Source organism: Podarcis cretensis, assembly GCF_951804945.1.
Source record: "Podarcis cretensis genome assembly, chromosome: 8".
NCBI classification, from domain to species: domain Eukaryota; kingdom Metazoa; phylum Chordata; class Lepidosauria; order Squamata; family Lacertidae; genus Podarcis; species Podarcis cretensis.
Genome location: NC_137177.1, coordinates 86856155 through 86870789, shown reverse-complemented (window position 1 = coordinate 86870789; position 14635 = coordinate 86856155). Strand labels below are relative to the sequence as shown.

At 50.2% G+C, this 14635-nt stretch overlaps 1 protein-coding gene across 1 annotated transcript in view; it reads right to left on the bottom strand.

Annotated features, from left to right (window-relative positions):
• Nucleotides 1-14635, bottom strand: part of NT5DC4 (5'-nucleotidase domain containing 4) — a 42638-nt gene that overhangs the window by 10720 nt on the left and 17283 nt on the right. Inside the window, exons 5-15 of the mRNA XM_079987517.1 lie at nucleotides 12955-13046; nucleotides 11664-11721; nucleotides 11430-11523; nucleotides 11027-11080; nucleotides 7924-8007; nucleotides 7525-7566; nucleotides 5381-5488; nucleotides 4620-4686; nucleotides 3039-3209; nucleotides 2220-2271; nucleotides 362-422 (exon numbers count right to left, since the gene is read on the bottom strand). Of these exons, the coding sequence (XP_079843643.1) occupies nucleotides 362-422; nucleotides 2220-2271; nucleotides 3039-3209; nucleotides 4620-4686; nucleotides 5381-5488; nucleotides 7525-7566; nucleotides 7924-8007; nucleotides 11027-11080; nucleotides 11430-11523; nucleotides 11664-11721; nucleotides 12955-13046 (883 nt within the window). The remainder of the gene's footprint in view (nucleotides 1-361; nucleotides 423-2219; nucleotides 2272-3038; nucleotides 3210-4619; nucleotides 4687-5380; nucleotides 5489-7524; nucleotides 7567-7923; nucleotides 8008-11026; nucleotides 11081-11429; nucleotides 11524-11663; nucleotides 11722-12954; nucleotides 13047-14635) is intronic.

Below are 14635 nucleotides of genomic sequence, written 5' to 3'. Positions count from 1 at the left end.
GACTCCTTCGGGTAGTGATAAAGCGGGATATCAAATCCAAACTCCTCTTGCGCTCAAATCCCGCTTGCAGGTTTCCTCATTGGGGCTTCTGGTTGTCACCTGCAGCCTGTCACAGCCCCCCAGGTAGGAACCAAGAGGACGGCGCTGCTGGGCATCTGGACCAGAAGACAGCAGAGCCTTAAAGGTGGCTCCATTTTTTAGCCAACTCTGCTGCCTACTAAGCAAGCCCTAAATGGATTTGTGTCTGAGTGAGGCTGAGCTCTGGCCCCAGAAGCCTTGACCAGCAGCCCAAAGGCTTGAGTGATGGGCTCAGGAAGGCCATAGGCCAAGATGTTGCTTGGGAACGGGGGGGGGGGGGTACCTGAATCCGCTTCTTGATGGAGCTGATGTCCGGCCGTTCGTTGCTCCCGCTGTCCAGGTGCCTGGGGGGGAAAAGAGGACACCTGTGTTCAAAATCCCACCTGAATCCCTTCTGTGTGGAGGTCACATTGCCTGCCTAAAGATTTGTTGTGGGCCCAGTTCCACCCAGCACTTCCTTGCCCCTGAAATGTACAAGCTGGTCATTATAGGAACAGCTGTTTTGAAGCTGGTGCCTGAACAACAATAATAATAATAATAATAATTTATTATTTATACCCCGCCCATCTGGCTGGGCCTCCCCAGCCACTCTGGGCGGCTTCCATAGAAACCAAAAATACACTAAGATGTCACACATTAAAAACTTCCCTGAACAGGGCTGCCTTAAGATGTCTTCTGAATGTCAGGTAGTTGTTTATCGCTTTGACATCTGCTGGAAGGGCGTTCCACAGGGCAGGCGCCACCACCAAGAAGGCCCTCTGCCTGGTTCCCTGTAGCTTTGCTTCTCGCAGTGAGGGAACCGCCAGAAGGCCCTCGGTGCTGGACCTCAGTGTCCGTGCAGAATGATGGGGGTGAAGATGCTCCTTCAGGTATACTGGACCGAGGCCGTTTAGGGCTTTAAAGGTCAGCACCAACACTTTGAATTGTGCACTTTGAATCTGGATGCTGTTTTTCCCATTCCCTCTCTGTCATTTTTCCTTTGTTTGTCATAGGACCTTTTTTTAAAAATTGTAAGCCTGCAAGTATGGACGGTCTTGTTTTTACTGTATGTGTGTGGTTTGGGAGCTGCACGGTCAGGGAAAAAACAATGCTGTCCAGGGTTGTAAAGACTGCGGAGAGAATAATTGGGTGCACTCTTCCCACCTTAGATCAAATCTATGCTTCCAGGTGCCATAAGAAAGCTGCAGAGTTAGCGCAGGATAGTACGCACCCCGGAAATTATCTCTTTCAGCTTCTGCCTTCTGGAAGAAGGTACAGGGTTATAAAGACTAGGACTAGCCGCCTGAGAAACAGTTCCTATCCAAACGCGATTTTGGTTTTAAACACAGTGTAAGGTAGTCTCTATGGGAATATATTGTATTTAATTATGGGGTATCAGAGTTTTTAGGGGGTTAACCAGGTTGGGATAGCAGACTTGTTGGTTTTTGAATGTCTGATGTAGATTTTTTTGATTTCGTTGTTCTGTATGGGACAATGACAATAAAGATTATCGTATTGTATGTAAGCCCATTCTTTCTGGCTGAAGGACAACATACAGATGCCCTAAATACATAAACAAAGAGGATCTAATTGCCATCTTTAAGCATCTTCAGGGCTGTCCCATGGAAGATGGAGCCAGCTTGTTTTCTGCTGCTCTAGAGGGTAATTCCTGAACCAATGGATTCAAATGACAAGGAAGGAGATTGCGTCTAATTATCAGGAAGAATTTTCTGAGGGTAGGAGCTGTTTGTCCATAGAATGAACTCCTTTGGAAGTGGACTCTCATTCATTGGACATTTTTAAGCAGAGGCTGGATGGCCATCTGTCGGGGCTTCTTTAACCGTGGTTCCTGCATTGAAGGGGGATGAATTTGATAACCTTTTGGTGGTCCCAACCAACTCTACAATTCTGTGATTCTATAATTGCCATAATCAGGGCAGAGGGCACCGCAAGACACTTCCAGTACAGTTCCAGCCATGGCAACGCCTCCAAGAGAGGCAGCTCTCCCTGGCAATGGCTCCACATTCAGAAACCTTGTCCGTCTGTCTAAAAACAAAGTTTCTCTTCTAATAATATGAAACATGGGCTCCTTGCAAATTTCTCATGTGCACACAACAGGCAGCACCCAGGCAAAGTGCTAATGGGCAGGAATCCCAACTTACTGGTATAGCTCAGCCAAGAAGATGTCCAGGCTCCGCAGCTCTTCAAAAAGTTCTGTGGAGGGGGAAATGGACATTCTTAAGTGTGGCTTCTGAAAAGGAGGTGCAGAAGACCTGCCAACACAACCTCTTAGGACTGGGGGTGAGGTGGGTCTTTAGATTCTTGGTATCAGCAAGTAGCAAAGCTATCCGATACACATCTAGGAAATAAGACCTGGTTTGGGGCACCAATAAAAGGATCAGACCCAAGATCTGGAGGTAGAGTGGGCTGGGACACCCCCTTAAACACGGGAGGGCAGAGAACATAAGAAGAGATTGCTGGATCAGGCCAATAGCCCATCTAATCCTGCACCCTCATTTCACAGTGGCCAACCAGATACACAAGCAACTGGCCTGTGTATTTAGAATGCTTATACGTGCCTGTCAGGCGTAGAGAAAGCAAATGGCAGAGGTGCAGAGGCTTGTGGGATTTGATCAGAAATTATTGTCAATGAATCAAGCCCAGTCAACGCCATGCGTTCATCACTGACACAATGGCGTGTTCCATTTTCCATAATTCCTCATAGCAATCCCACCTGACCCCCACAGACTGTGGAGGCAGAGCAGAGTCATCCATAGCCCTATCCTCCTCCATGAATTTGTCTGATCCTCTTTGAAAGCCATTCAACTTGCTAGCCAGCATTGACTCCTGTGGCAAGGAGTTCCAAAGATTAACAAGGCACTGTACAAAAAAATTTGGCTGGTGGTCTCTGGGTCATTGCAAAGGGGTGAGAGGAGCCTGCCTCCACCCACTGAAACCTTCCTCCTCCTCCTCCTCCTCACCGCTTTTCTCTGTCCAGACTTGCAGCTCCTTGGCCAGCTCGGGTACCACCAGGAAGGTCCTCCATCCCTGCCTCTTCTTGGATTTGAGAATGTCCCCAAATATGTGGTCTCCGATATACAAGATGTCCTTGCCCTTCACGCCCAAAAGGTCACACACCAGGTCTGAAGAGCCTGGAAAGAGAAGAGGTGCGATAGGAATTTTGAGGTCTTAAAGGTAAAGGTAAAGGTAAAGGGACCCCTGACCATTAGGTCCAATTGTGGCCGACTCTAGGGTTGCGGCGCTCATCTCGCTTTATTGGCCGAGGGAGCCGGCGTACAGCTTCCGGGTCATGTGGCCAGCATGACTAAGCCACTTCTGGCGAACCAGAGCAGCGCACGGAAACGCCGTTAACCTTCCCGCCAGAGTGGTATCTATTTATCTACTTGCACTTTGACGTGCTTTCTAACTGCTAGGTTGGCAGGATTTGAGGTCTTAGATAAATGTTAAATGTTCATAAGTGTACCAACCAAGCACGTACATATATCAGCACAGGAAGACCGAACTGAAACCATTTTGATTCCCAAACTGACCAAATGTTTTCCCTGCAAGGAGGGAGGGGGGTCAGGGAGCCTTCCCATTGTCTCAGGAATTGAGTAATCAGCATTTTAATGGGTGACAGACTATCAGGAAAGGCAATCAGATAACCTGGCAAACAGGAAAAACAATATTCAAATTTCTGTTTTAGACCTCCTTTTCTGTGATGTAAAAGGGACCCGGGTGGTGCTGTGGGTTAAACCACAGAGCCTAGGACTTGCCAATCAGAAGGTCGCCGGTTCGAATCCCCGCAATGGGGTGAGCTCCCGTTGCTCGGTCCCTGCTCCTGCCAACCTAGCAGTTCGAAAGCACGTCAAAGTGCAAGTAGATAAATAGGTACCGCTCTGGCGGGAAGGTAAATGGCGTTTCCGTGCGCTACTCTGGTTCGCCAGAAGCGGCTTAATCATGCTGGCCACATGACCCGGAAGCTATACGTTGGCTCCCTCGGCCACTAAAGCGAGATGAGCGCCGCAACCCCAGAGTCAGTCACGACTGGACCTAATGGTCAGGGGTCCCTTTACCTCTGTGATGTAGGTGTGGGGGGGTGGTCTTGGGTTACACCCCTTCTGTGATGCATGTATGGAGGGGTGGTCTTGAGCTCCAGGGCAGGGAATTTAAAATGTCTATATAAGGCCTTGCGTGCCATTGTTCTGGGTTCCTCCTCCCTCCTGTGTGTGGTGAGTGAGGACCCTGTTGCAACAGATCAATAAAGATCAGGCTTTCTAGCTGCTTTGCTTCTCAATATTCTCTGGTTGGCCTCTGTTATTTTCTCCTACCAATAGGGAACCTACGTAAGGACTCTATATGGGCTCTTGGATACCCCATAAGGGAGAAAGGGCAGATTTTGTTAACAACAGAGGCAACAGATTCCAGACCTGATGGATTCATGCCACTCCCTGTGGCTCAGTTTCCCTTCTGCAGCAACCGACGTCTGGCTAATATTGGGGGTTCTTTTAAAGGCCAGGCAGTTTTCCCAATGTGGCCTATAGCTTTGGTGCAGGCTTTACCTCCCGAGTAGACAGCACAGTGTTGAAGGGGTCCTGTGTAGGTACCGATCCGCAGCTTCCCTGTGTCCTGAGAAAAAAAGACAGGGAGTTATGTCGGGCAGGGGAGGAACGAGGTAAGCTGGAAGGCAGGGTGACTGGCTTTCCAGCTGCTCAGCACGGAATCACATAATTGTAGAGTTGAGAAGGGGTCCTCAGGGGTCATCTAGTCCAACCCCCTGCAATGCATTAACTCAAGCTAAAGGAATTGTCTTTATCTATGTGTTCTGCTCTAGAAAATTCTCTAAGAGGGGCTTTCCCAGCCAGACTCAGAGATCCTGGCCCATCCCAGCCGGTAGGACTTCTGTTCAGGTCAGGGCCCTCCAGTGGCCATCTAGTCCAACCCCCTGCCTCTACCCCCATCCAGCCTCCTATTTTTTTTTTAATAAATTTTTTATTAGTTTTCCAATTTTTAAAAAACAACAAGAACAACATACAAACACATAAAATCATAATTTCTTAACCTTATTTTCATAAGCCTCTTTTCTCGGACTTCCCCATACCTTCCCCTTTTTGCATCCTTTTTTGTTTTTAACAATTATTCAACAACCCTTTTAACCAATTAAATTTAAATTCATTCTCCTTTTCAATTTCACCCTAAATCAAAGAAAATTTACCGCTGTAATTCTACGTCTTCCTCTCCCTTAGCATTTTAGCACTCCTCAATTTTATAGTAGCTCTTAAGATATATTTTAAACTTCTTCTGGCACCAAAAGGGCACTTACCGTGTTGACTTGCCGAAGGACAGTGCCCTCCGCGAAGAACAGAGGCTTGCGAGTGTCCACCACAATCAGGTCGAAGTAGGAGCGCCAAGGCCGGCTCTGGGGTGCTTCCTGCCGGGGGACAGGAAAAATCAGGGCAGCTTAGAGCTAGGTAGGAGGGGGTCTTTGCTGGGAAGAGGCTGACCTCTGAGTCTGGAAGCTTACTGGTTTATTTATTACATTTGTATTCCAGGGCAGCTGTCTACCAGCTCCATCTGGTACGTAGGCTGAGACCCTACCTGCCTGCAGACTGTCTCGCCAGAGTGGTGCATGCTCTGGTTATCTCCCGCTTGGACTACTGCAATGCACTCTACGTGGGGCTACCTTTGAAGGTGGCCCGGAAACTGCAATTAATCCAGAATACGGCAGCTAGACTAGTGGCTGGGAGTGGCTGCCGAGACCATATAACACCGGTCCTGGAAGACCTTCATTGGCTCCCAGTAGGTTTCTGAGCACAATTTAAAGTGTTGGTGCTGACCTTGAAAGCCCTAAACGACCTCAGTCCAGTGCAACCTAAAGAAGTGTGTCCACCCCCATTGTCCAGCCCAAATACTGAGGTCCAGCACCGAGGGCCTTCTGGTGGTTCCCTCGCTGCAAGAAGTGAGGTTACAGGGAACCAGGCAGAGGGCCTTCTCGGTAGTGGCACCTGCCCTGTGGAACGCCCTCCCAGCAGATGTCAAGGTGATAAACAACTATTTTACTTTTAAAAGACACCTGAAGGCGGCCCTGTTTAGGGAAGTTTTTAATGTCTGACGCTGTATTGTTTTTGATATTTGGTTGAAAGCCGCCCAGAGTGGCTGGGGAGACCCAGTCAGATGGGCAGGGTATAAATAATAAATTATTATTGTTGTTGTTATGTACTGAGTTGAATAGGATCCAAACTGCAGCAGTCTGATTGGTCCTAGAACAATAGGATCCAAATTGCAGCAGTCTGATTGGTCCTAGAACAATAGGATTCAGAATGCAGCAGTCTGATTGGTCCTAGAACAATGCAGCAGCATGATTGGTTGGCAGAAACCACCCAATCATGCTCCAGATATAAGTGAATCCACAACCTGATTGGCTTACAGTAGAATTCCAGAATTAGCCAATCATGTGGAGCCCATTGTGTAAATAATGTATATAAAGCAGATACTTTCATTCATTCCTTCTCACCACTATGAGCTGAATAAAGAGCATGAAATCACTTTGCGACTCTGAGTATATTTCAATTATTATTATTCTAAATACACAGGCCAGTTGTTCATCAGGCATCCTGGGTCATAGAGATAGTAGGTAGCTTCGTTGATGTACCTTTCTTTAGTTTTGTTAATCTAAGGGCCAGGAAGAGAGTTCACAAGGAGATGTTAAATACTGACATCCTTCCTCTCCTGTTTACTGCTGTTTATGACTTCTGGGGTTTCCTAAAAGCATTCCTCCTTGATTCCTATTTTATTTACCCTGAACTATGTATGCATGGGACGCAGGTGGCACTGTGGGTTAAAGCCTCAGCGCCTAGGACTTGCCGATCGAAAGGTCGGCGGCTCGGTCCCAGCACCTGCCAACCTAGCAGTTCGAAAGCACCTCCAGGTGCAAGTAGATAAATAGGGACCGCTTACCAGCGGGAAGGTAAACGGCGTTTCCGTGTGCGGCTCTGGCTCGCCAGAGCAGCGATGTCACGCTGGCCACGTGACCCGGAAGTGTCTCCGGACAGCGCTGGTCCCTGGCCTCTTAAGTGAGATGGGCGCACAACCCCAGAGTCTGTCAAGACTAGCCCGTACGGGCAGGGGTACCTTTACCTTTACCTTTTTATGTATGCATGCTCAAGTAGGAAATAGTTTCTTTGTAGTTTTAACTTTAACTTTGTCCCCACGTGGGTTGTTGTTTTTTTAAAATGCTCAGAGGAAATCTGATTGGTTCTTACGAACACTGTGTAAAAAGTTCTTTTGTGAATAAAACGACCTGGGCCAAGGGGTGGACAGGGTTATTATTGGCACCCCTCCCAGAGTCTTGCTGGTCAAGCCTTGTGTGCATTTTATTAATCAGAGTCCAATCCGGAATGCTACACTTGGGAGCAGGGAGCAAGAGAAAGAGCGAGAGCTAGCAATCAGGGGAAAGCGGCGACTCACCACGTCGTCTTCTCCGAAGTCAAACAAGTACGTCATGATCGCCTGCAAAGGGACAGACCCACGTGTCACTGGAGCTTCCTTCAGGAACCCAAACCTAAGACAGGCTCGCCTTTCTTGTTTCCAAAGGAGCCACCCTGGCCGCCATCACTTCTCTGACCCTGTGGCTCCCCCTCCTGACCCCTGCCAGCCAACAACGTCCCCCTGCCTGCTATGGCATTGTGTGGGGCAGTGGCGCTCGGCGGATAGCTCAGTGGGGAAGACCCACAGAAGTGGGGGGCCGAGTGTTGCACGCGTCTGGCAGCCGGCCAAGTCTTCTCCCCATGGGTGGAGCCAGACACCAAGTGGGGAGGTGCACCACCTACCCTCGGTGAGCCGTGGGGTGGGGTGGGGCTTACTTACATCTGTGTAGTTGTAGTCGCTGTTGGTGGCCAAAAAGACCTTCCCGTGGTCCTTCATGCGGCTGAGCAGGAGAGGAACCCGTGGCTATGGAAGCAAGGCAGGAGGAAATGAAGAAGCCAGGCGTCAAGACCTCAGAGGGGAAGAGACCAATTCGTTCGTAAAACCTTTTATACGACAGACTGCTCTGCCTCCTTTCTTTTAGCAAATGTTTTGTGCCACTGGGGAAGTGGTAATTCTGTATTGATTTGTTTTGTTTTGGATGCTGTATGTGATGCCAATACAGTGGTGCCTCGCAAGACGAAAAGAATCCGTTCCGCGAGTCTCTTCGTATAGCGGTTTTTTCGTCTTGCAAAGCAAGCCCATTGATGGCTTAGCGGATTAGCGCTATTAGCGGCTTTTAGCGGCTTTTAGCGGCTTAGCGGCTTAGCGGATCAGCTGATAAGCAGCTTAGCGGCTTAGAAAAAGGGGAGGGGAGGGGAAAAAACCCGCAGGAACTCGCAAGACATTTTCGTCTTGCGAAGCAAGCCCATAGGGAAATTCGTTTTGCGAAGCGCCTCCAAAACGGAAAACCCTTTCGTCTAGCGGGTTTTCCGTCTTGCGAGGCGTTCGTCTTGCGGGGCACCACTGTAAAAGGTTTTACGAACAGACCAAGTCATGGAGGAGAGGGCTATGGATGGCTACCAGCCACATCAGCTATGTTCCGTCTCCACCATCAGAGGCGGTAAATGTTTCTGGGTACCAGTTCCTGGAAACCGCAGGAGGGGAGAGGGCCTGCTTGTGGGCTTCTCATTTGGGGCATTTGGGTTGCCATGGTGAGAGCAGGAGGCTGGACAAGTTGAGCCATTGGCCGGGTCCAGCGGGCCTGTCCTTACGTTCTTAATGCAGTGGTACTTGGTTCTCGAACTTAATCCGTTCCGGGAGTCCGTTTGACTCCCAAAACCGTTCAAAAACCAAGGAGCAGCTTCCAATTGGCTGCAGGAGCTTCCTGCTCTCAGGCAGAAGCCACATGTGACATTCAGCTTCCGAAAAACGTTCGCAAACCGGAACACTTACTTCCAGATTTGTGGCATTCAGGAGCCAATTTGTTCAGGGACTTTATGGTGAGAAGTAGGTAATAAACTGAATAATTAAAATACAGTGGTACCTCGGGTTAAGAACTTAATTCGTTCTGTAGGTCTGTTCTTAACCTGAAACTGTTCTTAACCTGAAGCACCACTTTAGCTAATGGGGCCTCCTGCTGCCACTGCACGATTTCTGTTCTCGTCCTGAAGCAAAGTTCTTAACCTGAGGTAATATTTCTGCGTTAGCGGAGTCTGTAACCTGAAGCGTATGTAACCTGAAATGTATGTAACCCGAGGTACCACTGTAAAAAAATAGGGTCCTGAGGGAGAAAAACTTTCCTCAATTCACTTTCTCCCTGCCACGTATAATTTTATAAATTTCTGTTCTGCACCCTCCTACTTGCCCTTTCTCTGGAAGTATTTTTATCATGGCATTTTATTCTCATTGTAAATCACGTTGGGATTTTCCCCTGTGGGAGTTTATGCAGGCAAACCCCCCCCCCCCCATTTACACACGTTCAATATGTGTGTGAACATGTATATGCACATTGTGCTGAACCCCAGAAAACATCATAAAGGCGTCACTGAAATGTCACTAAAAACAGTGGCAAAAAGGGGTGTTTTTCAGGCTTTCTCGATGGGTTTCAATTCTACAGGATTTCATCGATGCCTTCAGTGCCTTGGAACGTAGCCCCGGCGTCAATGGAGCCTGTACTGTACATCAGTTCAAGAAATCTAACCTTTGCTCTTTTTTGGGACAATCTTGAGAGCGCCAAGTGATGCCCAAGCAGCTTCACCCACCCAGGCACCTTTGGGTGACCTCAGGGTGGATAAGGGGGCTTCAGAGCCCAGCCAGGAAGAATCCAAGGAGGTTAAAGGGTGATATGATAGCCATGTTCAAATATATAAAAGGATGTCACATAGAGGAGGGAGAAAGGTTGTTTTCTGCTGCTCCAGAGAAGCGGACACGGAGCAATGGATCCAAACTACAAGAAAGAAGATTCCACCTAAACATTAGGAAGAACTTCCTGACAGTAAGAGCTGTTTGACAGTGGAATTTGCTGCCAAGGAGTGTGGTGGAGTCTCCTTCTTTGGAGGTCTTTAAGCAGAGGCTTGACAACCATATGTCAGGAGTGCTCTGATGGTGTTTCCTGCTTGGCAGGGTGTTGGACTCAATGGCCCTTGTGGTCTCTTCCAACTCTATGATTCTATGATTCTATGATTCCTACTTTGGCGTGATCAAAGGGCTTTACGTTCAATGGATTGATGTAATCAATGCCCAGCAGGGTGCGTAGGATTACCCCATATTGCAGAAGGGAAGATTGAGGCTGGGTGGGAGGGGCTTGCCTAAGCTCCACCCCTTTTAGTGAAGGCAGGGCAGAGACGAGATTCAAATTAGGGACTTCTGGACTTGTCGCTCAGCCCCCTGGTTCCTCTGGGTGAAATGACCTTGGGGAAGGATCTGCGCCCCCCCAGACGCTTTGTCAACAGCTGTTTAAGTATGACCGAGCACAGGAAATTTGAAAAATGGAATTGCACCGACAGCTGCAGCTGCTGAGCCGGAAGCTGCCTCCCAGTTCCTGGCCCTCTGGCACCTGCCTCAGCAGCTTGGTGGAACGGAGGCAAGGTGAGCTCAAGGTGAAGAGGCCTGCCTGTCAAGGGCCAAAGGGGCCAACCCCGAAGAAAGCTTCCTGTCTTGACAGCAATTCTGCACCTAGGCCTGGGCAACAGTCACATAGAGGAGGGAGAAAGGCTGTTTTCTGCTGCTCCAGAGAAGCGGACACAGAGCAATGGATCCAAACTACAAGAAAGAAGATTCCACCTAAACATTAGGAAGAACTTCCTGACAGTAATAGCTGTTTGACAGTGGAATTTGCTGCCAAGGAGTGTGGTGGAGTCTCCTTCTTTGGAGGTCTTTAAGCAGAGGCTTGACAACCATATGTCAGGAGTGCTCTGATGGTGTTTCCTGCTTGGCAGGGGGTTGGACTCGATGGCCCTTGTGGTCTCTTCCACCTCTATGATTCTATGATTCTAACACTCACGTCTTTGACCACATATTTCTCCAGATTCTCCAGTGTCTTCTCCTTGAGGGAGCCCTAGAAGATGAAGACACAAAGAGGTCGTCAGAGCCCCCCCACTCTGCCCAGCAGAAAAGCAAGGTTTTGGGGGTTGCCAGCAGGGCCTCCTTGGGGCTTCCCCAGACACGTCCCCCCCCCCCCAGCACAGATCCCAGCATGACATAAAAGCACCAGCCATCAATCAACACCTCTTGCATTTGCTTTGATGAGACCTTGAGAGGATTTGGGCTGGTGGAAGCCAAGGTCTAAAACATCTGGCGGACGCCAAATTGGGGGAGGTTGGCAGAGGGCAAGGTTTCTAAAGGTGGGTGATGCTCCCTTGTCGTTCTCCATGCCCACCCTTCACTGCCCACCCTGCGGTGCTCACTGAAAGGTGGACATAGTCCATGGCGTCTCGGACATCTTGGAACATGCTTCGGAAGGACATGAAGAGGTTCCCGTGTTTATAGCCTGTGTCACAGCTGGGGAAAGAGGAACAGACACCACAAACAGATGTTTGGATTTCTGAACCGTTTCAGGCACCTTCCTCCCCCCGGCACTGTTCTGCACCTCGTGCCCCCTCGACACAGACCGCCCAGGCAAAACAATCCATCGCACTCACTTCACGTATCTGGAGCAGTTGGTGAAAAAATCCACCAGGCAGGCAAACAGGTAGGTCTCTGCAGGAAAAGAGGGGGGAGAGGTCAGTGGGGCACCTCAAAGGTCAGTTGCAGGGATCCCTTCCCAGAGCTACCCAGAGGCCTCCATGGGCAGCTGCGAGTCCAAAATTACTCCTAGACTGCACGCCTGGTCCTTTATGGGCACAGATACTCCATTCAGGACCAGGGAGTCCCTCACACCTGCCTGTCATGTCCCCTCCCAAAACAGTACAATGGTACCTCTGGATGCGAACGGGATCTGTTCCGGAGCCCCGTTCGCATCCTGAGCAGAACACAACCTGCGTCTGAACGTGCACGGGTCGTGATTCGCCGCTTCTGCACATGCACGTGACGTCATTTTGAGCGTCTGCGCATGTGCGAGTGGCGAAACCCGGAAGTAACCCGTTCCGTTACTTCCGGGTCGCCACAGAATGCAACCTGAAAGCACTCAACCTGAAGCTACTTTAACCCAAGGTATGACAGTACTTCTGTCTTGTCCAGATTCAACCTCAATTTGTTAGCCGCCATCCACCCCCACTGCCTCCAGACACTCACACAGGATGTTCACTGGTTCCGATTTAAAGGAGGGGTAGAGCTGGGTATCATCCACATACAGTGGTACCTCAGGTTACATGCACTTCAGGTTACAGACGCTTCAGGTTACAGACTCCGCTAACCCAGAAATAGTACCTCGGGTTAAGAACTTTGCTTCAGGATGAGAACAGAAACCGTGCTCCAGTGGCGCGGCAGCAGTGGGAGTCCCCATTAGCTAAAGTGGTGCTTCAGGTTAAGAACAGTTTCAGGTTAAGAATGGACCTCCGGAATGAATTAAGTACTTAACCTGAGGTACCACTGTACTGATGAACATCCAGCCCAAACCCCGTGATGATCTCTCCCAGCAGCTTCATGTAGATGTTAAAAAGCATGGGGGAGAGGACGGAACCCTGAGGCACCCCAAAAGTGAGAGCCCGGGGCTCTGAACACTCTTCTTCCATCACCACTTTCTGGACACGGTCCAGGAGGAAGGAGCGGAACCACTGTATAACAGTGCCCCCAGCTCCTCTAGAGGAGGATGGTATCAAAGGCCGCTGAGAGATCCAGCAGAACTAGGAAACAGCTCACACCTCTGTCCCTAGCCTGCCCAGAGATCACTGACCAGCATGACCAAGGCGGTTTCAGTCCCATGGTGGCACCCACTTCTCCCCCCAGCGGCTAACCAGCTAATCAACCGCTGTCTCCCCCATCTGCACTCACCTGTCAAGTTGAATAAAGTGTTCAGGATGTGGAACCTCTTCATGTCATCTCTCTGGATGAACTTGTTGGGGTAATAATTCCAGATCTCAGCCCTAAAAGCGGGGAGGGGACAGCACACAGGCATGAGGTGGGGGGGGGGTTGCAATGAGGAAGCAGGTGAGGGGGGCTGGAAGGAAGCAGCAGACTGGGTCCCCCAAACCTGCCCCTCCGTTCAGAGGTTTTGAGAGTAAGGCTGTGCACAAAGGGAGAAGTGAATCGGGGGGCCCATTGCTCACCGCTGCTCGCCTGGCTGCTGGATTGGGCCAGAGGGGGCCCAGTAAATCCAGCATCCCACAAGGCGCCCCGATGAGAAACCCTCAAACCGGGTGGGAGAACAAAGGCAGATTCTCCCCAGCAGGAGAGATTACACAGAGAGAGAGAGATACATACACACTTCATTGTGACTGTCTTGCTGTTCTGGGCTCCTTTGGCATGGGGCAGTATATATAAAAAAAATTGAAGTTCATCCCCGACCCCTCCAAGCTGATGGACAGGCTACTCAGGGGGTTCAGGCAGCATGTAATTTAATTTTCCACCACGGGGTTTAGATAAATTCATGGAGGAGAATAATATCATCATATCTAAAAGGTAAAGGGACCCCTGACCGTTTGGTCCAGTCATGAACAACTCTGGGGTTGCGACGCTCATCTCGCTTTATTGGCCGAGGGAGCCGGCGTACAGCTTCCGGGTCATGTGGCCAGCATGACTAAGCCGCTTCTGGCGAACCAAAGCAGCACACAGAAATGCCGTTTACCTTTCCGCCGGAGTGGGACCTATTTATCTACTTGCACTTTGACGTGCTTTCGAACTGCTAGGTTGGCAGGAGCAGGGACAGGGAAATGGGAGCTCACCCCGTCGCGGGAATTCAAACCACCGACCTTCTGATCGGCAAGCCCTAGGCTCTGTGGTTTAACCCACAGTGCCACCCGCGTCCCTTATCGTCATATATAATCACAGATAATAACGTAACATAATAACATTCTCCTCCATGAATTTTTCTAAACCCCGCGACGGAAAATTAAATTATGTGTTGTGCGAACCTCCTGAATAGCCTGTCCGTCATTTGGCAGTGATGTACCTTAGGGTTCCGGTTAATCACTGACCTATGGCTCACTTGTCAACCACTTGGCATCAGGTGGACATTCTGCTCCTTGCTGAAAGCCGTGATGGGTACGGGGGGAGCCTTGTGTGGCCAGGTGGTTCCCTGGCAGCTGTGCCTTACCTGCCCTGCACCTGATGTCACCTGATGCCAGGTGAGTGACAAGCTGGCTCTGGACCCACGGACAGCGGCGTAGCGTGGGTTGTCAGCACCCGGGGCAAGGCAAGTAATTTGCGCCCCCTAACCCGGGGCAAGGCAAGTAATTTGCGCCCCTAACCCCTAACCTGCCACCGCTGCCAGCTTCTTCTTGCTGCTGCCTGGGCTGGTCGGGTGTTGTTCTCTCCCGCGCTCAGCGCTGCGCTGGGCGGCCGCTGCACTGTCCCTCCCCCAGATAGTCCCTCCCTCGCTATCTCTCCACTCCACACCGCAACGCACGCCTGGCACCCTCCCCCTCCACAGTGGGCGGCGACCCGGCAGCTTGGATCGGATTCGCACAGCCAGCACTGCAGTGAGAGAGAGTGAGTGAGCCAGGTAGGGGCAGAG